Source organism: Salmo salar, chromosome ssa02 (assembly GCF_905237065.1).
Source record: "Salmo salar chromosome ssa02, Ssal_v3.1, whole genome shotgun sequence".
NCBI lineage: Eukaryota > Metazoa > Chordata > Actinopteri > Salmoniformes > Salmonidae > Salmo > Salmo salar.
In genome coordinates, this window is record NC_059443.1 from 92,521,546 (window position 1) to 92,545,511 (window position 23,966).

Genomic DNA, 23,966 nt, shown 5'->3' on the forward strand with positions numbered 1-23,966 from the left:
CACACAATCTCTCTCTCTCTCTCTCTCTCTCTCTCTCTCTCTCTCTCTCTCTCTCTCTCTCTCTCTCTCTCTCTCTCTCTCTCTCTCTCTCTCTCTCTCTCTCTCTCTCTCTCTCTCTCTCTCTCTGTCTCTCTCTCTCTGTCTCTCTCTCTCTCTCTCTCTCTCTCTCTCTCTCTCTCTCTCTCTCTCTGTAAGGAAGCATTTCACTGTTAGTCTAGACCTTTTGTTTACCAAGAATGTCACAGATAAAATGGGATTTGACAGACAGACATGCACAGAGGGACAGAGAGAGACAGAGAGAGACAGAGACAGAGAGAGAGACAGAGGGAGAGAGAGACAGACAGACAGAGGGGAGAGAGATGGACAGACAGAGGGGAGAGAGATGGACAGAGGAGAGACAGAGGAGAGACAGACAGAGGGAGAGACAGACAGAGGGAGAGACAGACAGAGGGAGAGACAGAGGGAGAGAGACAGACAGACAGAGGGGAGAGAGACGGACAGAGAGAGAGATGGACAGAGGAGAGACAGACAGACAGAGGGGAGAGAGACGGACAGAGAGAGAGACGGACAGAGAGAGAGACAGAGAGAGGAGAGACAGACAGAGGAGAGAGAGACAGAGGGAGAGACAGAGAGAGGGAGAGACAGACAGAGGGAGAGACAGACAGAGGGAGAGACAGAGAGAGGGAGAGACAGAGAGAGAGAGACAGACAGAATTGAGATTAATTTAGCGCTGACTCGTTCCTTGACTTTTTCACTCTCTGATGTGAACACAGCCGTCCTCCTTTTGTGTAATTATGGACTGGTCTCATTAATTCCTCCCCCAAAGACTTTCTGTGATGGGGGACAGAGTGTGTGTGTGTTGCTCTGTGTGGTGGAGGGACAGGGACAGAGTGTGTGTGTGTGTGTGTGTGTTGCTGTGTGCGGTGGGGGACAGGGACTAAGTGTAACCTGGTTGTTGCTGAGGCAACGTTATGGACCCCCCCCTCGTGGGTTACCACGCAACCAAGGGAAACTCAATTTTGAGGATTTAACTTTTTTTCACCCCCTAATCTCCTTCTCCTCTCATCTCCTCCTTCCTTCCTTCCTTCCTTCCTTCCTTCCTTCCTTCCTTCCTTCCTTCCTTCCTTCCTTCCTTCCATCCTTCCTTCCTTCCTCTCATCTCCTCCCTCCTTCCATCCTTCTCCTCTCATCTCCCTCCTTCCATCCTTCTCCTCTCATATCCTCCCTCCTTCCTTCCATCCTTCGCCTCTCCTCCCTCCTTCCATCCTTCTCCTCTCATCTTCTCCCTCCTTCCATCCTTCTCCTCTCATCTACTCCCTCCTTCCATCCTTCTCCTCTCATCTCCTCCCTCCTTCCACCCTTCTCCTCTCATCTCCTCCCTCCTTCCATCCTTCTCCTCTCATCTCCTCCCTCATTCCATCCTTCACCTCTCATCTCCTCCCTCCTTCCATCCTTCTCCTCTCATCTCCTCCCTCCTTCCTTCCATCCTTCGCCTCTCCTCCCTCCTTCCATCCTTCTCCTCTCATCTTCTCCCTCCTTCCATCCTTCTCCTCTCATCTCCTCCCTCCTTCCCTCCTTCTTCCTGGTTCCTTTGTTCTTCCATAAATGACCTCTGCATCAGGGGAGAGAACTCAGTTATTACAGCTGGAGGCCCCTGAGACTGTGTGTGTGTGTGTGTGTGTGTGTGTGTGTGTTCTGTCTGTGTGATGTCCGTGTGTGTGTGTGTAGCAGTAAGATGTACTGTTCTAGTCTCTGTCTTTCAGAAAAATATTTTAATTTGAGTCCGAGGCGACAGATTACTGAGTTACCCCAGTTGAGACAACAGATTACTGAGTTACCCCAGTTGAGACAACAGATTACTGAGTTACCCCGGCTGAGAGACAACAGATTACTGAGTTACCCCGGCTGGGAGACAACAGATTACTGAGTTACCCCGGCTGAGACAACAGATTACTGAGTTACCCCGGCTGAGAGACAACAGATTACTGAGTTACCCCGGCTGGGAGACAACAGATTACTGAGTTACCCCGGCTGGGAGACAACAGATTACTGAGTTACCCCAGCTGAGAGACAACAGATTACTGAGTTACCCCGGCTGGTAGACAACAGATTACTGAGTTACCCCAGCTGAGACAACAGATTACTGAGTTACCCTGGCTGGGAGACAACAGATTACTGAGTTACCCCAGCTGAGACAACAGATTACTGAGTTACCCTGGCTGAGACAACAGATTACTGAGTTACCCTGGCTGGGGTAACTCTATTGTCTCTATGCTATTGTCCACTCTATATGTGTCTTCCTGTCTCTATGCTGGCTATATATTCCACTCTATATGTGTCCTCCTGTCTCTATGCTGGCTATATATTCCACTCTATATGTGTCCTTTTTCTTTCTTTTTTTAATTTCCTCTCTATGGTTCCTAACTCCTGTCTCTATGCTGGCTATATATTCCACTATATATGTGTCCTCCTGTCTCTATGCTGGCTATATATTCCACTATATATGTGTCCTTAACTCCTGTCTCCACGTGGTTTGAGCGAGTCTCTATGCTGGCGATTCTTCTGAACTGCGTGACGTTGGGAATGTTCCAGCCATGTGACGACGTTCACTGTCTCAACAAGCGCTGCTTCTTCCTACAGGTCCGTTCACTTTACTCCTTACGTACAATATTAACATTAGATAAACAATTACAGTACTCTCTCACTGTCTGTCTGTCTGTCTGTCTGTCTGTCTGTCTGTCTGTCTGTCTGTCTGTCTGTCTGTCTGTCTGTCTGTCTGTCTGTCTGTCTGTCTGTCTGTCTGTCTGTCTGTTTGTCTTCATCTGTGCATTAATGTGTGTGTGTCTCTCGCTGCTTCTTCCTACAGGAACGTTGACTTTGCTCCTTACGTACAATAATCCCTTATTTATTTATTTATTTATTTGGACAGTGAAGGTTAACGTTTATATGTAAAAATGGTCTCTCAGCATTTTTTTTTAGTTAAAGAGAATCAAGGGTTTCGTATGAGACAACAGTACAGGCTTGTCACGTTTCATTTGAGTTTATTTCTTTTCACATCTCTTTTACCGTTTAGTAAATGAAAAAGCACCTTTGATATCTACTAGGTCCATCTGAAGATGTCAGAAGTTTTTGGACAAATTCACTTAGTGCAATAAAGTAGTAAAAAGTTTCATATTTGGTACAAAATGACTACAGAAGGACGTTAGATATGAATAAACGAAGGAGGCGGAAGGACGTTATGTAACGTTTTAACCTCCTCTAGATGTTGGACAGAACCACTGACCAGTTGAAGGGTTTTACCTCCTCTAGATGTTGGACAGAACCACTGATCAGTTGAAGGGTTTAACCTCCTCTAGATGTTGGACAGAACCACTGATCATTTGAAGGGTTTTAACCTCCTCTAGATGTTGGACAGCACCACTGACCAGTTGAAGGGTTTAACCTCCTCTAGATGTTGGACAGAACCACTGACCAGTTGAAGGGTTTAACCTCTAGATGTTGGACAGAACCACTGACCAGTTGAAGGGTTTTACCTCTAGATGTTGGACAGAACCACTGACCAGTTGAAGGGTTTAACCTCTAGATGTTGGACAGAACCACTGACCAGTTGAAGGGTTTAACCTCCTCTAGATGTTGGACAGAACCACTGACCAGTTGAAGGGTTTTAACCTCCTCTAGATGTTGGACAGAACCACTGACCAGTTGAAGGGTTTAACCTCCTCTAGATGTTGGACAGAACCACTGACCAGTTGAAGGGTTTTACCACTAGATGTTGGACAGAACCACTGACCAGTTGAAGGGTTTAACCTCTAGATTTTGGACAGAACCACTGACCAGTTGAAGGGTTTAACCTCTAGATGTTGGACAGAACCACTGACCAGTTGAAGGGTTTTAACCTCCTCTAGATGTTGGACAGAACCACTGACCAGTTGAAGGGTTTTACCTCCTCTAGATGTTGGACAGAACCACTGACCAGTTGAAGGGTTTTAACCTCCTCTAGATGTTGGACAGAACCACTGACCAGTTGAAGGGTTTAACCTCTAGATGTTGGACAGAACCACTGACCAGTTGAAGGGTTTTAACCTCCTCTAGATGTTGGACAGAACCACTGACCAGTTGAAGGGTTTTAACCTCCTCTAGATGTTGGACAGAACCACTGACCAGTTGAAGGGTTTAACCTCCTCTAGATGTTGGACAGAACCACTGATCAGTTGAAGGGTTTAACCTCCTCTAGATGTTGGACAGAACCACTGACCAGTTGAAGGGTTTAACCTCTAGATGTTGGACAGAACCACTGACCAGTTGAAGGGTTTAACCTCCTCTAGATGTTGGACAGAACCACTGACCATTTGAAGGGTTTAACCTCCTCTAGATGTTGGACAGAACCACTGACCAGTTGAAGGGTTTAACCTCCTCTAGATGTTGGACAGAACCACTGACCAGTTGAAGGGTTTAACCTCCTCTAGATGTTGGACAGAACCACTGACCAGTTGAAGGGTTTAACCTCCTCTAGATGTTGGACAGAACCACTGACCAGTTGAAGGGTTTAACCTCCTCTAGATGTTGGACAGAACCACTGACCAGTTGAAGGGTTTAACCTCCTCTAGATGTTGGACAGAACCACTGACCAGTTGAAGGGTTTAACCTCCTCTAGATGTTGGACAGAACCACTGACCAGTTGAAGGGTTTAACCTCCTCTAGATGTTGGACAGAACCACTGACCAGTTGAAGGGTTTAACCTCCTCTAGATGTTGGACAGAACCACTGACCAGTTGAAGGGTTTAACCTCCTCTAGATGTTGGACAGAACCACTGACCAGTTGAAGGGTTTAACCTCCTCTAGATGTTGGACAGAACCACTTACCAGTTGAAGGGTTTAACCTCCTCTAGATGTTGGACAGAACCACTGACCAGTTGAAGGGTTTAACCTCCTCTAGATGTTGGACAGCACCACTGACCAGTTGAAGGGTTTAACCTCCTCTAGATGTTGGACAGAACCACTGACCAGTTGAAGGGTTTTAACCTCTAGATGTTGGACAGAATCACTGACCAGTTGAAGGGTTTAACCTCCTCTAGATGTTGGACAGAACCACTGACCAGTTGAAGGGTTTAACCTCTAGATGTTGGACAGAACCACTGACCAGTTGAAGGGTTTAACCTCCTCTAGATGTTGGACAGAACCACTGACCAGTTGAAGGGTTTAACCTCTAGATGTTGGACAGAACCACTGACCAGTTGAAGGGTTTTACCACTAGATGTTGGACAGAACCACTGACCAGTTGAAGGGTTTAACCTCTAGATGTTGGACAGAACCACTGACCAGTTGAAGGGTTTAACCTCCTCTAGATGTTGGACAGAACCACTGACCAGTTGAAGGGTTTTAACCTCCTCTAGATGTTGGACAGAACCACTGACCAGTTGAAGGGTTTTACCTCCTCTAGATGTTGGACAGAACCACTGACCAGTTGAAGGGTTTAACCTCCTCTAGATGTTGGACAGATCCACTGACCAGTTGAAGGGTTTTACCTCTAGATGTTGGACAGAACCACTGACCAGTTGAAGGGTTTAACCTCCTCTAGATGTTGGACAGAACCACTGACCAGTTGAAGGGTTTAACCTCCTCTAGATGTTGGACAGAACCACTGACCAGTTGAAGGGTTTTACCTCCTCTAGATGTTGGACAGAACCACTGACCAGTTGAAGGGTTTAACCTCTAGATGTTGGACAGAACCACTGACCAGTTGAAGGGTTTAACCTCCTCTAGATGTTGGACAGAACCACTGACCAGTTGAAGGGTTTTAACCTCCTCTAGATGTTGGACAGAACCACTGACCAGTTGAAGGGTGTAACCTCCTCTAGATGTTGGACAGAACCACTGAGCAGTTGAAGGGTATTACCTCCTCTAGATGTTGGACAGATCCACTGACCAGTTGAAGGGTTTTACCTCCTCTAGATGTTGGACAGAACCACTGACCAGTTGAAGGGTTTAACCTCCTCTAGATGTTGGACAGAACCACTGACCAGTTGAAGGGTTTTACCTCCTCTAGATGTTGGACAGAACCACTGACCAGTTGAAGGGTTTAACCTCCTCTAGATGTTGGACAGAACCACTGACCAGTTGAAGGGTTTAACCTCTAGATGTTGGACAGAACCACTGACCAGTTGAAGGGTTTAACCTCCTCTAGATGTTGGACAGAACCACTGACCAGTTGAAGGGTTTAACCTCCTCTAGATGTTGGACAGAACCACTGACCAGTTGAAGGGTTTTAACCTCCTCTAGATGTTGGACAGAACCACTGACCAGTTGAAGGGTTTAACCTCCTCTAGATGTTGGACAGAACCACTGACCAGTTGAAGGGTTTAACCTCCTCTAGATGTTGGACAGAACCACTGACCAGTTGAAGGGTTTTAACCTCCTCTAGATGTTGGACAGAACCACTGACCAGTTGAAGGGTTTAACCTCCTCTAGATGTTGGACAGAACCACTGACCAGTTGAAGGGTTTAACCTCCTCTAGATGTTGGACAGAACCACTGACCAGTTGAAGGGTTTAACCTCCTCTAGATGTTGGACAGAACCACTGACCAGTTGAAGGGTTTTAACCTCTAGATGTTGGACAGAACCACTGACCAGTTGAAGGGTTTAACCTCCTCTAGATGTTGGACAGAACCACTGACCAGTTGAAGGGTTTAACCTCCTCTAGATGTTGGACAGAACCACTGACCAGTTGAAGGGTTTAACCTCCTCTAGATGTTGGACAGAACCACTGACCAGTTGAAGGGTTTAACCTCCTCTAGATGTTGGACAGAACCACTGACCAGTTGAAGGGTTTTACCTCCTCTAGATGTTGGACAGAACCACTGACCAGTTGAAGGGTTTAACCTCCTCTAGATGTTGGACAGAACCACTGACCAGTTGAAGGGTTTAACCTCCTCTAGATGTTGGACAGAACCACTGACCAGTTGAAGGGTTTAACCTCCTCTAGATGTTGGACAGAACCACTGACCAGTTGAAGGGTTTTAACCTCCTCTAGATGTTGGACAGAACCACTGACCAGTTGAAGGGTTTAACCTCCTCTAGATGTTGGACAGAACCACTGACCAGTTGAAGGGTTTAACCTCCTCTAGATGTTGGACAGAACCACTGACCAGTTGAAGGGTTTTACCTCCTCTAGATGTTGGACAGAACCACTGACCAGTTGAAGGGTTTAACCTCCTCTAGATGTTGGACAGAACCACTGACCAGTTGAAGGGTTTTACCTCCTCTAGATGTTGGACAGAACCACTGACCAGTTGAAGGGTTTAACCTCCTCTAGATGTTGGACAGAACCACTGACCAGTTGAAGGGTTTAACCTCCTCTAGATGTTGGACAGAACCACTGACCAGTTGAAGGGTTTAACCTCCTCTAGATGTTGGACAGAACCACTGACCAGTTGAAGGGTTTAACCTCCTCTAGATGTTGGACAGAACCACTGACCAGTTGAAGGGTTTTAACCTCCTCTAGATGTTGGACAGAACCACTGACCAGTTGAAGGGTTTAACCTCCTCTAGATGTTGGACAGAACCACTGACCAGTTGAAGGGTTTAACCTCCTCTAGATGTTGGACAGAACCACTGACCAGTTGAAGGGTTTTAACCTCCTCTAGATGTTGGACAGAACCACTGACCAGTTGAAGGGTTTAACCTCCTCTAGATGTTGGACAGAACCACTGACCAGTTGAAGGGTTTAACCTCCTCTAGATGTTGGACAGAACCACTGACCAGTTGAAGGGTTTAACCTCCTCTAGATGTTGGACAGAACCACTGACCAGTTGAAGGGTTTAACCTCCTCTAGATGTTGGACAGAACCACTGACCAGTTGAAGGGTTTAACCTCCTCTAGATGTTGGACAGAACCACTGACCAGTTGAAGGGTTTTAACCTCCTCTAGATGTTGGACAGAACCACTGACCAGTTGAAGGGTTTAACCTCCTCTAGATGTTGGACAGAACCACTGACCAGTTGAAGGGTTTAACCTCCTCTAGATGTTGGACAGAACCACTGACCAGTTGAAGGGTTTAACCTCCTCTAGATGTTGGACAGAACCACTGACCAGTTGAAGGGTTTAACCTCCTCTAGATGTTGGACAGAACCACTGACCAGTTGAAGGGTTTAACCTCCTCTAGATGTTGGACAGAACCACTGACCAGTTGAAGGGTTTAACCTCCTCTAGATGTTGGACAGAACCACTGACCAGTTGAAGGGTTTAACCTCCTCTAGATGTTGGACAGAACCACTGACCAGTTGAAGGGTTTAACCTCCTCTAGATGTTGGACAGAACCACTGACCAGTTGAAGGGTTTAACCTCCTCTAGATGTTGGACAGAACCACTGACCAGTTGAAGGGTTTAACCTCCTCTAGATGTTGGACAGAACCACTGACCAGTTGAAGGGTTTAACCTCCTCTAGATGTTGGACAGAACCACTGACCAGTTGAAGGGTTTTAACCTCCTCTAGATGTTGGACAGAACCACTGACCAGTTGAAGGGTTTTAACCTCCTCTAGATGTTGGACAGAACCACTGACCAGTTGAAGGGTTTAACCTCCTCTAGATGTTGGACAGAACCACTGACCAGTTGAAGGGTTTAACCTCCTCTAGATGTTGGACAGAACCACTGACCAGTTGAAGGGTTTAACCTCCTCTAGATGTTGGACAGAACCACTGACCAGTTGAAGGGTTTAACCTCCTCTAGATGTTGGACAGAACCACTGACCAGTTGAAGGGTTTAACCTCCTCTAGATGTTGGACAGAACCACTGACCAGTTGAAGGGTTTAACCTCCTCTAGATGTTGGACAGAACCACTGACCAGTTGAAGGGTTTAACCTCCTCTAGATGTTGGACAGAACCACTGACCAGTTGAAGGGTTTTACCTCCTCTAGATGTTGGACAGAACCACTGACCAGTTGAAGGGTTTAACCTCCTCTAGATGTTGGACAGAACCACTGACCAGTTGAAGGGTTTAACCTCCTCTAGATGTTGGACAGAACCACTGACCAGTTGAAGGGTTTAACCTCCTCTAGATGTTGGACAGAACCACTGACCAGTTGAAGGGTTTAACCTCCTCTAGATGTTGGACAGAACCACTGACCAGTTGAAGGGTTTAACCTCCTCTAGATGTTGGACAGAACCACTGACCAGTTGAAGGGTTTAACCTCCTCTAGATGTTGGACAGAACCACTGACCAGTTGAAGGGTTTAACCTCCTCTAGATGTTGGACAGAACCACTGACCAGTTGAAGGGTTTAACCTCCTCTAGATGTTGGACAGAACCACTGACCAGTTGAAGGGTTTAACCTCCTCTAGATGTTGGACAGAACCACTGACCAGTTGAAGGGTTTAACCTCCTCTAGATGTTGGACAGAACCACTGACCAGTTGAAGGGTTTAACCTCCTCTAGATGTTGGACAGAACCACTGACCAGTTGAAGGGTTTAACCTCCTCTAGATGTTGGACAGAACCACTGACCAGTTGAAGGGTTTAACCTCCTCTAGATGTTGGACAGAACCACTGACCAGTTGAAGGGTTTAACCTCCTCTAGATGTTGGACAGAACCACTGACCAGTTGAAGGGTTTAACCTCCTCTAGATGTTGGACAGAACCACTGACCAGTTGAAGGGTTTAACCTCCTCTAGATGTTGGACAGAACCACTGACCAGTTGAAGGGTTTAACCTCCTCTAGATGTTGGACAGAACCACTGACCAGTTGAAGGGTTTAACCTCCTCTAGATGTTGGACAGAACCACTGACCAGTTGAAGGGTTTAACCTCCTCTAGATGTTGGACAGAACCACTGACCAGTTGAAGGGTTTAACCTCCTCTAGATGTTGGACAGAACCACTGACCAGTTGAAGGGTTTAACCTCCTCTAGATGTTGGACAGAACCACTGACCATTTGAAGGGTTTAACCTCCTCTAGATGTTGGACAGAACCACTGACCAGTTGAAGGGTTTAACCTCCTCTAGATGTTGGACAGAACCACTGACCAGTTGAAGGGTTTAACCTCCTCTAGATGTTGGACAGAACCACTGACCAGTTGAAGGGTTTAACCTCCTCTAGATGTTGGACAGAACCACTGACCAGTTGAAGGGTTTAACCTCCTCTAGATGTTGGACAGAACCACTGACCAGTTGAAGGGTTTAACCTCCTCTAGATGTTGGACAGAACCACTGACCAGTTGAAGGGTTTAACCTCCTCTAGATGTTGGACAGAACCACTGACCAGTTGAAGGGTTTAACCTCCTCTAGATGTTGGACAGAACCACTGACCAGTTGAAGGGTTTAACCTCCTCTAGATGTTGGACAGAACCACTGACCAGTTGAAGGGTTTAACCTCCTCTAGATGTTGGACAGAACCACTGACCAGTTGAAGGGTTTAACCTCCTCTAGATGTTGGACAGAACCACTGACCAGTTGAAGGGTTTAACCTCCTCTAGATGTTGGACAGAACCACTGACCAGTTGAAGGGTTTAACCTCCTCTAGATGTTGGACAGAACCACTGACCAGTTGAAGGGTTTAACCTCCTCTAGATGTTGGACAGAACCACTGACCAGTTGAAGGGTTTAACCTCCTCTAGATCTTGGACAGAACCACTGACCAGTTGAAGGGTTTAACCTCCTCTAGATGTTGGACAGAACCACTGACCAGTTGAAGGGTTTAACCTCCTCTAGATGTTGGACAGAACCACTGACCAGTTGAAGGGTTTAACCTCCTCTAGATGTTGGACAGAACCACTGACCAGTTGAAGGGTTTAACCTCCTCTAGATGTTGGACAGAACCACTGACCAGTTGAAGGGTTTAACCTCCTCTAGATGTTGGACAGAACCACTGACCAGTTGAAGGGTTTAACCTCCTCTAGATGTTGGACAGAACCACTGACCAGTTGAAGGGTTTAACCTCCTCTAGATGTTGGACAGAACCACTGACCAGTTGAAGGGTTTAACCTCCTCTAGATGTTGGACAGAACCACTGACCAGTTGAAGGGTTTAACCTCCTCTAGATGTTGGACAGAACCACTGACCAGTTGAAGGGTTTAACCTCCTCTAGATGTTGGACAGAACCACTGACCAGTTGAAGGGTTTAACCTCCTCTAGATGTTGGACAGAACCACTGACCAGTTGAAGGGTTTAACCTCCTCTAGATGTTGGACAGAACCACTGACCAGTTGAAGGGTTTAACCTCCTCTAGATGTTGGACAGAACCACTGACCAGTTGAAGGGTTTAACCTCCTCTAGATGTTGGACAGAACCACTGACCAGTTGAAGGGTTTAACCTCCTCTAGATGTTGGACAGAACCACTGACCAGTTGAAGGGTTTAACCTCCTCTAGATGTTGGACAGAACCACTGACCAGTTGAAGGGTTTAACCTCCTCTAGATGTTGGACAGAACCACTGACCAGTTGAAGGGTTTAACCTCCTCTAGATGTTGGACAGAACCACTGACCAGTTGAAGGGTTTAACCTCCTCTAGATGTTGGACAGAACCACTGACCAGTTGAAGGGTTTAACCTCCTCTAGATGTTGGACAGAACCACTGACCAGTTGAAGGGTTTAACCTCTAGATGTTGGACAGAACCACTGACCATTTGAAGGGTTTATCCTCTAGATGTTGGACAGAACCACTGACCAGTTGAAGGGTTTAACCTCCTCTAGATGTTGGACAGAACCACTGACCAGTTGAAGGGTTTAACCTCCTCTAGATCTTGGACAGAACCACTGACCAGTTGAAGGGTTTAACCTCCTCTAGATGTTGGACAGAACAACTGACCAGTTGAAGGGTTTAACCTCCTCTAGATGTTGGACAGAACCACTGACCAGTTGAAGGGTTTAACCTCCTCTAGATGTTGGACAGAACCACTGACCAGTTGAAGGGTTTAACCTCTAGATGTTGGACAGAACCACTGACCAGTTGAAGGGTTTAACCTCCTCTAGATGTTGGACAGAACCACTGACCAGTTGAAGGGTTTAACCTCCTCTAGATGTTGGACAGAACCACTGACCATTTGAAGGGTTTAACCTCTAGATGTTGGACAGAACCACTGACCATTTGAAGGGTTTAACCTCCTCTAGATGTTGGACAGAACCACTGACCAGTTGAAGGGTTTAACCTCCTCTAGATGTTGGACAGAACCACTGACCAGTTGAAGGGTTTAACCTCCTCTAGATGTTGGACAGAACCACTGACCAGTTGAAGGGTTTAACCTCCTCTAGATGTTGGACAGAACCACTGACCAGTTGAAGGGTTTAACCTCCTCTAGATGTTGGACAGAACCACTGACCAGTTGAAGGGTTTAACCTCCTCTAGATGTTGGACAGAACCACTGACCAGTTGAAGGGTTTAACCTCTAGATGTTGGACAGAACCACTGACCAGTTGAAGGGTTTAACCTCCTCTAGATGTTGGACAGAACCACTGACCAGTTGAAGGGTTTAACCTCCTCTAGATGTTGGACAGAACCACTGACCAGTTGAAGGGTTTAACCTCTAGATGTTGGACAGAACCACTGACCATTTGAAGGGTTTATCCTCTAGATGTTGGACAGAACCACTTACCAGTTGAAGGGTTTAACCTCCTCTAGATGTTGGACAGAACCACTGACCAGTTGAAGGGTTTAACCTCCTCTAGATGTTGGACAGAACCACTGACCAGTTGAAGGGTTTAACCTCCTCTAGATGTTGGACAGAACCACTGACCAGTTGAAGGGTTTAACCTCCTCTAGATGTTGGACAGAACCACTGACCAGTTGAAGGGTTTAACCTCCTCTAGATGTTGGACAGAACCACTGACCAGTTGAAGGGTTTAACCTCCTCTAGATGTTGGACAGAACCACTGACCAGTTGAAGGGTTTAACCTCCTCTAGATGTTGGACAGAACCACTGACCAGTTGAAGGGTTTAACCTCCTCTAGATGTTGGACAGAACCACTGACCATTTGAAGGGTTTAACCTCCTAGATGTTGGACAGAACCACTGACCAGTTGAAGGGTTTAACCTCCTCTAGATGTTGGACAGAACCACTGACCAGTTGAAGGGTTTAACCTCCTCTAGATGTTGGACAGAACCACTGACCAGTTGAAGGGTTTAACCTCCTCTAGATGTTGGACAGAACCACTGACCAGTTGAAGGGTTTAACCTCCTCTAGATGTTGGACAGAACCACTGACCAGTTGAAGGGTTTAACCTCCTCTAGATGTTGGACAGAACCACTGACCAGTTGAAGGGTTTAACCTCTCTAGATGTTGGACAGAACCACTGACCAGTTGAAGGGTTTAACCTCCTCTAGATGTTGGACAGAACCACTGACCAGTTGAAGGGTTTAACCTCCTCTAGATGTTGGACAGAACCACTGACCAGTTGAAGGGTTTAACCTCCTCTAGATGTTGGACAGAACCACTGACCAGTTGAAGGGTTTAACCTCCTCTAGATGTTGGACAGAACCACTGACCAGTTGAAGGGTTTAACCTCCTCTAGATGTTGGACAGAACCACTGACCAGTTGAAGGGTTTAACCTCCTCTAGATGTTGGACAGAACCACTGACCAGTTGAAGGGTTTAACCTCCTCTAGATGTTGGACAGAACCACTGACCAGTTGAAGGGTTTAACCTCCTCTAGATGTTGGACAGCACCACTGACCAGTTGAAGGGTTTAACCTCCTCTAGATGTTGGACAGAACCACTGACCAGTTGAAGGGTTTTAACCTCTAGATGTTGGACAGAACCACTGACCAGTTGAAGGGTTTTACCTCTAGATGTTGGACAGAACCACTGACCAGTTGAAGGGTTTAACCTCCTCTAGATGTTGGACAGAACCACTGACCAGTTGAAGGGTTTTACCTCCTCTAGATGTTGGACAGAACCACTGACCAGTTGAAGGGTTTAACCTCCTCTAGATGTTGGACAGAACCACTGACCAGTTGAAGGGTTTAACCTCCTCTAGATGTTGGACAGAACCACTGACCAGTTGAAGGGTTTTAACCTCCTCTAGATGTTGGACAGAACCACTGACCAGTTGAAGGGTTTTACCTCCTCTAGATGTTGGACAGAACCACTGACCAGTTGAAGTGTTTAACCTCCTCTAGATGTTGGACAGAACCACTGACCAGTTGAAGGGTTTTACCTCTAGATGTTGGACAGAACCACTGACCAGTTGAAGGGTTTAACCTCCTCTAGATGTTGGACAGAACCACTGACCAGTTGAAGGGTTTTACCACTAGATGTTGGACAGAACCACTGACCAGTTGAAGGGTTTAACCTCCTCTAGATGTTGGACAGAACCACTGACCAGTTGAAGGGTTTAACCTCCTCTAGATGTTGGACAGAACCACTGACCAGTTGAAGGGTTTAACCTCCTCTAGATGTTGGACAGAACCACTGACCAGTTGAAGGGTTTAACCTCCTCTAGATGTTGGACAGAACCACTGACCAGTTGAAGGGTTTTAACCTCCTCTAGATGTTGGACAGAACCACTGACCAGTTGAAGGGTTTAACCTCCTCTAGATGTTGGACAGAACCACTGACCAGTTGAAGGGTTTAACCTCCTCTAGATGTTGGACAGAACCACTGACCAGTTGAAGGGTTTAACCTCCTCTAGATGTTGGACAGAACCACTGACCAGTTGAAGGGTTTAACCTCCTCTAGATGTTGGACAGAACCACTGACCAGTTGAAGGGTTTAACCTCCTCTAGATGTTGGACAGAACCACTGACCAGTTGAAGGGTTTAACCTCCTCTAGATGTTGGACAGAACCACTGACCAGTTGAAGGGTTTAACCTCCTCTAGATGTTGGACAGAACCACTGACCAGTTGAAGGGTTTAACCTCCTCTAGATGTTGGACAGAACCACTGACCAGTTGAAGGGTTTAACCTCCTCTAGATGTTGGACAGAACCACTGACCAGTTGAAGGGTTTAACCTCCTCTAGATGTTGGACAGAACCACTGACCAGTTGAAGGGTTTAACCTCCTCTAGATGTTGGACAGAACCACTGACCAGTTGAAGGGTTTAACCTCCTCTAGATGTTGGACAGAACCACTGACCAGTTGAAGGGTTTAACCTCCTCTAGATGTTGGACAGAACCACTGACCAGTTGAAGGGTTTAACCTCCTCTAGATGTTGGACAGAACCACTGACCAGTTGAAGGGTTTAACCTCCTCTAGATGTTGGACAGAACCACTGACCAGTTGAAGGGTTTAACCTCGTCTAGATGTTGGACAGAACCACTGACCAGTTGAAGGGTTTAACCTCCTCTAGATGTTGGACAGAACCACTGACCAGTTGAAGGGTTTAACCTCCTCTAGATGTTGGACAGATCCACTGACCAGTTGAAGGGTTTAACCTCCTCTAGATCTTGGACAGAACCACTGACCAGTTGAAGGGTTTAACCTCCTCTAGATGTTGGACAGAACCACTGACCAGTTGAAGGGTTTAACCTCCTCTAGATGTTGGACAGAACCACTGACCAGTTGAAGGGTTTAACCTCCTCTAGATGTTGGACAGAACCACTGACCAGTTGAAGGGTTTAACCTCTAGATGTTGGACAGAACCACTGACCAGTTGAAGGGTTTAACCTCTAGATGTTGGACAGAACCACTGACCAGTTGAAGGGTTTAACCTCTAGATGTTGGACAGAACCACTGACCATTTGAAGGGTTTAACCTCTAGATGTTGGACAGAACCACTGACCATTTGAAGGGTTTAACCTCCTCTAGATGTTGGACAGAACCACTGACCAGTTGAAGGGTTTAACCTCCTCTAGATGTTGGACAGAACCACTGACCAGTTGAAGGGTTTAACCTCCTCTAGATGTTGGACAGAACCACTGACCAGTTGAAGGGTTTAACCTCCTCTAGATGTTGGACAGAACCACTGACCAGTTGAAGGGTTTAACCTCCTCTAGATGTTGGACAGAACCACTGACCAGTTGAAGGGTTTAACCTCCTCTAGATGTTGGACAGAACCACTGACCAGTTGAAGGGTTTAACCTCTCTAGATGTTGGACAGAACCACTGACCAGTTGAAGGGTTTAACCTCCTCTAGATGTTGGACAGAACCACTGACCAGTTGAAGGGTTTAACCTCTAGATGTTGGACAGAACCACTGACCAGTTGAAGGGTTTAACCTCCTCTAGATGTTGGACAGAACCACTGACCAGTTGAAGGGTTTAACCTCCTCTAGATGTTGGACAGAACCACTGACCAGTTGAAGGGTTTAACCTCCTCTAGATGTTGGAAAGAACCACTGACCAGTTGAAGGGTTTAACCTCCTCTAGATGTTGGACAGAACCACTGACCAGTTGAAGGGTTTAACCTCCTCTAGATGTTGGACAGAACCACTGACCAGTTGAAGGGTTTAACCTCCTCTAGATGTTGGACAGAACCACTGACCAGTTGAAGGGTTTAACCTCCTCTAGATGTTGGACAGAACCACTGACCAGTTGAAGGGTTTAACCTCTAGATGTTGGACAGAACCACTGACCAGTTGAAGGGTTTTAACCTCCTCTAGATGTTGGACAGAACCACTGACCAGTTGAAGGGTTTAACCTCCTCTAGATGTTGGACAGAACCACTGACCAGTTGAAGGGTTTTAACCTCCTCTAGATGTTGGACAGAACCACTGACCAGTTGAAGGGTTTAACCTCCTCTAGATGTTGGACAGAACCACTGACCAGTTGAAGGGTTTTAACCTCCTCTAGATGTTGGACAGAACCACTGACCAGTTGAAGGGTTTAACCTCCTCTAGATGTTGGACAGAACCACTGACCAGTTGAAGGGTTTAACCTCCTCTAGATGTTGGACAGAACCACTGACCAGTTGAAGGGTTTAACCTCCTCTAGATGTTGGACAGAACCACTGACCAGTTGAAGGGTTTAACCTCCTCTAGATGTTGGACAGAACCACTGACCAGTTGAAGGGTTTAACCTCCTCTAGATGTTGGACAGAACCACTGACCAGTTGAAGGGTTTAACCTCCTCTAGATGTTGGACAGAACCACTGACCAGTTGAAGGGTTTAACCTCTAGATGTTGGACAGAACCACTGACCAGTTGAAGGGTTTAACCTCCTCTAGATGTTGGACAGAACCACTGACCAGTTGAAGGGTTTTAACCTCCTCTAGATGTTGGACAGAACCACTGACCAGTTGAAGGGTTTAACCTCCTCTAGATGTTGGACAGAACCACTGACCAGTTGAAGGGTTTAACCTCTAGATGTTGGACAGAACCACTGACCAGTTGAAGGGTTTAACCTCTAGATGTTGGACAGAACCACTGACCAGTTGAAGGGTTTTAACCTCCTCTAGATGTTGGACAGAACCACTGACCAGTTGAAGGGTTTAACCTCCTCTAGATGTTGGACAGAACCACTGACCAGTTGAAGGGTTTTAACCTCCTCTAGATGTTGGACAGAACCACTGATCAGTTGAAGGGTTTAACCTCTAGATGTTGGACAGAACCACTGACCAGTTGAAGGGTTTTAACCTCCTCTAGATGTTGGACAGAACCACTGACCAGTTGAAGGGTTTCACCTCCTCTAGATGTTGGACAGAACCACTGACCAGTTGAAGGGTTTTAACCTCCTCTAGATGTTGGACAGAACCACTGACCAGTTGAAGGGTTTAACCTCCTCTAGATGTTGGACAGAACCACTGACCAGTTGAAGGATTTTACCACTTGAATCACGAGATGTAGGATGAGAATAATATTTTTGGGTTTTGTGGGAAAAAAGCAGTGCCAGTCCCAGCGGTGGGACAAAAGGGTTCAGAGGTCAGAGACATAATTATCCCAGAATGCACAACCTCTGGCGTTAAAACATTTCTGCTATAAACATCACTGTGAATATGAATAACATTAGATAAACAATTACAGTACTGTCTGTCTGTCTGTCTGTCTGTCTGTCTGTCTGTCTGTCTGTCTGTCTGTCTGTCTGTCTGTCTGTCTGTCTGTCTGTCTGTCTGTCTGTCTGTCTGTCTGTCTGTCTGTGCATTAATGTGACTGTGTGTCTCTCTCTTTCTGTGTGTGTGTGTGAGTGTGTGTGTATCTCTCTTTTTGTGTGTTTGTGTGTTTGTGTGTGTGTGTGTGTGTGTGTGTGTGTGTGTGTGTGTGTGTGTGTGTGTGTGTGTGTGTGTGTGTGTGTGTGTGTGTGTGTGTGTCAGGCTCTGGACGACGGTATCTTTGCGTTCTTTGCGGTGGAGATGCTGGTGAAGATGGTGGCTCTAGGTCTTCTAGGTAGGTGATATTTAAAAAATACCCGCTCTAAAGCCTCTCATATACCTGCTCCAAACCCTCTCTCATATACCTGCTCTAAAGCCTCTCATATACCTGCTCTAAAGCCTCTCATATACCTGCTCTAAAGCCTCTCATATACATGCTCTAAAGCCTCTCATATACCTGCTCTAAAGCCTCTCATATACCTGCTCTAAAGCCTCTCATATACCTGCTCTAAAGCCTCTCATATACCTGCTCTAAAGCCTCTCATATACCTGCTCTAAATCCTCTCTCATATTCCTGCTCTAAAGACTCTCATATACCTGTTCTAAAGCCTCTCATATACCTGCTCTAAAGCCTCTCATATACCTGCTCTAAAGCCTCTCATATACCTGCTCTAAAGCCTCTCATATACCTGCTCTAAAGCCTCTCATATACCTGTTCTAAATCCTCTCTCATATTCCTGCTCTAAATCCTCTCTCATATTCCTGCTCTAAATCCTCTCTCATATACCTGCTCTAAAGCCACTCATACCTGCTCTAAAGCCTCTCATATACCTGCTCTAAAGCCTCTCATATACCTGCTCTAAAGCCTCTCTCATATACCTGCTCTAAATCCTCTCTCATACCTGCTCTAAAGCCTCTCATACCTGCTCTAAAGCCTCTCTCATATACCTGCTCTAAATCCTCTCTCATATACCTGCTCTAAAGCCACTCATACCTGCTCTAAAGCCTCTCATATATCTGCTCTAAAGCCTCTCATATACCTGCTCCAAACCCTCTCTCATATACCTGCTCTAAAGCCTCTCATATACCTGCTCTAAAGCCTCTCATATACCTGCTCTAAAGCCTCTCATATACCTGCTCTAAAGCCTCTCATATACCTGCTCTAAAGCCTCTCATATACCTGCTCTAAAGCCTCTCATATACCTGCTCTAAATCCTCTCTCATATTCCTGCTCTAAAGACTCTCATATACCTGCTCTAAATCCTCTCTCATATACCTGCTCTAAAGCTTCTCATATACCTGCTCTAAAGCCTCTCACATACCTGCTCTAAAGCCTCTCATATACCTGCTCTAAAGCCTCTCTCATATTCCTGCTCTAAAGCCTCTCATATACCTGCTCTAAATCCTCTCTCATATTCCTGCTCTAAAGCCTCTCATATACCTGTTCTAAAGCCTCTCATATACCTGCTCTAAATCCTCTCTCATATTCCTGCTCTAAAGCCTCTCATATACCTGCTCTAAATCCTCTCTCATATACCTGCTCTAAAGCCTCTCATATACCTGCTCTAAAGCCTCTCTCATATACCTGCTCTAAATCCTCTCTCATATTCCTGCTCTAAATCCTCTCTCATATTCCTGCTCTAAATCCTCTCTCATATACCTGCTCTAAAGCCACTCATACCTGCTCTAAAGCCTCTCACATACCTGCTCTAAAGCCTCTCATATACCTGCTCTAAAGCCTCTCTCATATACCTGCTCTAAATCCTCTCTCATACCTGCTCTAAAGCCTCTCATACCTGCTCTAAAGCCTCTCTCATATACCTGCTCTAAATCCTCTCTCATATACCTTCTCTAAAGCCACTCATACCTGCTCTAAAGCCTCTCATATACCTGCTCTAAAGCCTCTCATATACCTGCTCCAAACCCTCTCTCATATACCTGCTCTAAAGCCTCTCATATACCTGCTCCAAACCCTCTCTCATATACCTGCTCTAAAGCCTCTCATATACCTGCTCCAAACCCTCTCTCATATACCTGCTCTAAATCCTCTCATATACCTGCTCTAAAGCCTCTCATATACCTGCTCTAAATCCTCTCTCATATTCCTGCTCTAAAGCCTCTCATATACCTGCTCTAAATCCTCTCTCATATACCTGCTCTAAAGCCTCTCATATACCTGCTCTAAAGCCTCTCTCATATACCTGCTCTAAATCCTCTCTCATATTCCTGCTCTAAATCCTCTCTCATATTCCTGCTCTAAATCCTCTCTCATATACCTGCTCTAAAGCCACTCATACCTGCTCTAAAGCCTCTCATATACCTGCTCTAAAGCCTCTCTCATATACCTGCTCTAAAGCCTCTCTCATATACCTGCTCTAAATCCTCTCTCATACCTGCTCTAAAGCCTCTCATACCTGCTCTAAAGCCTCTCATACCTGCTCTAAAGCCTCTCATACCTGCTCTAAATCCTCTCTCATATACCTGCTCTAAAGCCTCTCTCATATACCTGCTCTAAAGCCTCTCATATACCTGCTCTAAAGACTCTCATTTCTATAGTAGAACAGGAGGCGTTTCTATAGTAGAACAGGAGGCGTTTCTATAGTAGAACAGGAGGCGTTTCTATAGTAGAACAGGAGGCGTTTCTATAGTAGAACAGGAGGCGTTTCTTTAGTAGAACAGGAGGCGTTTCTATAGTAGAACAGGAGGCGTTTCTATAGTAGAACAGGAGGCGTTTCTATAGTAAAACAGGAGGTGTTTCTATAGTAGAACAGGAGGCGTTTCTATAGTAGAACAGGAGGCGTTTCTATAGTAGAACAGGAGGCGTTTCTATAGTAGAACAGGAGGCGTTTCTATAGTAGAACAGGCCTAAATGTCCTGTCATTCTTGTTCCTGCATGAATAGACCATGTAATGTATCGTAGATGATAAACTCAGTGCACCCATCTACAACACCAGGTGTCTCAGGAAGTCCAGGAAGATCATTTAAGGACCCCAGCGACCCCGAGCCACGCCCTGTTCTCCCAGGGGTACCAGCCACCCCGAACCACGCCCTGTTCTCCCCGCTTCCAGCCACCCCGAGCCACGCCCTGTTCTCCCCGCTTCCAGCCACCCCGAGCCACGCCCTGTTCTCCCCGCTTCCAGCCACCCCGAGCCACGCCCTGTTCTCCCCGCTTCCAGCCACCCCGAGCCACGCCCTGTTCTCCCCGCTTCCAGCCACCCCGAGCCACGCCCTGTTCTCCCCGCTTCCAGCCACCCCGAGCCACGCCCTGTTCTCCCCGCTTCCAGCCACCCCGAGCCACGCCCTGTTCTCCCCGCTTCCAGCCACCCCGAGCCACGCCCTGTTTCCCCGCTTCCAGCCACCCCGAGCCACGCCCTGTTCTCAGGCTGCTGAATAGACACCACTAGTCACCTGTTTATACTATCAGGCTAAACTAAACTAAACTGATTGGTTGTAGCTGATTGGTTGGAGCTTCCCCACAGTTAATTTGGTTGAATGTCACTGATTTAAAGACTTTATGCGTATTAGTAAGTGTTGGATTATTTAATATATTATGAAATGTTATCTATTCTAATACTGTGGAGGGAAACTTTTAATAATTTACTGTAGCGTAATTTTCAATTAATGTTTAACTCTAATTAATTCATATTGTTTTTATTCACATGATTTAAATACATGTTTCTACCTGTAATATTATTATTCCTAATTATTTTTATTTTTTATTATAAATTTTGTAGGTCAGAAGGGTTACCTTGGCGATACCTGGAACAGACTGGACTTCTTCATCGTCATCGTCGGGTCAGAACACACACACACACACACACACTCACACGCACACACACACACACACACACACACACACACACACACACACACACACACACACACACACACACACACACACACACACACACACACACACACACACACACACACACACAGACAGACAGTTGTCACGCTGGCATTAAACATGAGACCTTTTTAGTATACAGACTGTGTGTGTGTTAGGTTGGCCTCATGTTTAATGCCAGTGAAATGTCTGGTCGAACCAGGGTCTGTAGTGACGCCCCCAGCCGCTGAACCAGGGTCTGTAGTGACGCCTCTAGCCCTGAGATGCAGTGCCTCCAGCCGCTGAACCAGGGTCTGTAGTGACGCCTCAGACCGCTGAACCAGGGTCTGTAGTGACGCCTCAGACCGCTGAACCAGGGTCTGTAGTGACGCCCCCAGCCGCTGAACCAGGGTCTGTAGTGACGCCCCCAGCCGCTGAACCAGGGTCTGTAGTGACGCCTCAGACCGCTGAACCAGGGTCTGTAGTGACGCCCCCAGCCGCTGAACCAGGGTCTGTAGTGACGCCTCCAGCCGCTGAACCAGGGTCTGTAGTGATGCCCCCAGCCGCTGAACCAGGGTCTGTAGTGACGCCTCCAGCCGCTGAACCAGGGTCTGTAGTGACGCCTCTAGCCGCTGAACCAGGGTCTGTAGTGACGCCTCAAGCCGCTGAACCAGGGTCTGTAGTGACGTAGATTAAACCTAGTCCTGGACTAAAAGGCTTTAGTTTCCCAGACGCAGATTAAACCTAGTCCTGGACTAAAAGTCTCGGTTTTCCCAGATGCAGATTAAACCTAGTCCTGGATTAAAAGGCTTGGGTTTCTCAGACACAGATTAAACCTAGTCCTGGACTAAAAGTCGTGGGTTTCCCAGATGCAGATTAAACCTAGTCCTGAATTTAAAGGCTTGGGTTTCCTAGACTCAGATTGAACCTAGTCCTGGAATAAAAAGCTATTTCAGAATTTAAAAAGAAATTGTTCAGGATTAGCCCTAATCTGTGTCTGGGGAAACCTTCCCTTAGTGTGTGGAGGTTAATTGACAGGGTTTTAGACGTCAGGGTTAATCTGAGTTTTCCTTTCTCTCTCCACAGGATGTTGGAGTATTCTCTAGACGGACACAATGTCAGCCTATCAGCTATCAGGACTGTCAGGGTGCTCCGCCCACTACGAGCCATCAACAGAGTACCCAGTGAGCACCTCTCTGTCTGTCCGTCCGTCCGTCCGTCTGTCCGTCCGTCTGTCTGTCTGTCTGTCTGTCTGTCTGTCTGTCTGTCTGTCTGTCTGTCTGTCTGTCTGTCTGTCTGTCTGTCTGTCTGTCTGTCTGTCTGTCTGTCTGTCTGTCTGTCTGTCTGTCTGTCTGTCTGTCTGTCTGTCCGTCTGGCTGTCTGTCTGTCCGCCTGGCTGTCCGTAGTGTAGTATGATGAGTACACAGTATGTACTCAATAGTATTTATTATGATTAGTACACAGTATGTACTCAATAGTATTTATTATGATGAGTACACAGTATGTAGTTTTAGTTAGTATTAGGTAAAATTGTCCCCCTCCCCACTGCTGTCTTGCTTCTGAAGCTAAGGTCCTGGTCGGTCGGTCCCTGGATGGGAGACCAGATGCTGCTGGAAGTTGAAGGGCCAGTAGGAAGCACTGTTTCCTCTGGTCTAAATATCCCAATGCCCCAGGGCAGTGATTGGGGACATTGCCCTGTGTAGGCTGCCGTCTTTCTGATGGTATTTTTAAAACAGGTGTCCTGACTCTCTGTGGTCATTAAAAGATCCCATGGTCCTTATCGTAAGAGTAGGGGTGTTAACACCCTGGTGTCCTGGCTCTCTGTGGTGAGAGAAAGGGGTGTTAACCCCCGGTGTCCTGGATAAATTCCCAATCTGGCCCCTCATACCATCACGGACACCTAATCATCCCCAGCTTACAATTGGCTCATTCGTCCCCCCTTTCTCTCCCCTGTAACTATTCCCCCGCAGGTCGTTGCTGTAAATGAGAAATGTTTTCTCAGTCAATTTACCTGGTAAAAAATAAGGGTTAAATAAATACAAATAAAAAACCTTTCTCTGTCCTGTCTCTCTCTCTCTCTCTCTCTCTCTCTCTCTCTCTGTCTCTCTGTCTGTCTGTCTGTCTGTCTGTCTGTCTGTCTGTCTGTCTGTCTGTCTGTCTGTCTGTCTGTCTGTCTGTCTGTCTGTCTGT

General features: G+C 46.5%; 1 protein-coding gene across 1 annotated transcript in view; it reads left to right on the forward strand.

The window, feature by feature from the left end:
* Nucleotides 1-2,530: 2,530 nt before the first annotated feature.
* The window catches only part of LOC106592863 (voltage-dependent T-type calcium channel subunit alpha-1H), a 103,885-nt gene continuing 82,449 nt past the window's right edge, over nucleotides 2,531-23,966 (forward strand). Inside the window, exons 1-4 of the mRNA XM_045712369.1 lie at nucleotides 2,531-2,640; nucleotides 18,173-18,245; nucleotides 21,685-21,745; nucleotides 22,863-22,960. Coding sequence (XP_045568325.1) covers nucleotides 2,548-2,640; nucleotides 18,173-18,245; nucleotides 21,685-21,745; nucleotides 22,863-22,960 — 325 coding nt within the window. The 5' untranslated portion in view covers nucleotides 2,531-2,547. The remainder of the gene's footprint in view (nucleotides 2,641-18,172; nucleotides 18,246-21,684; nucleotides 21,746-22,862; nucleotides 22,961-23,966) is intronic.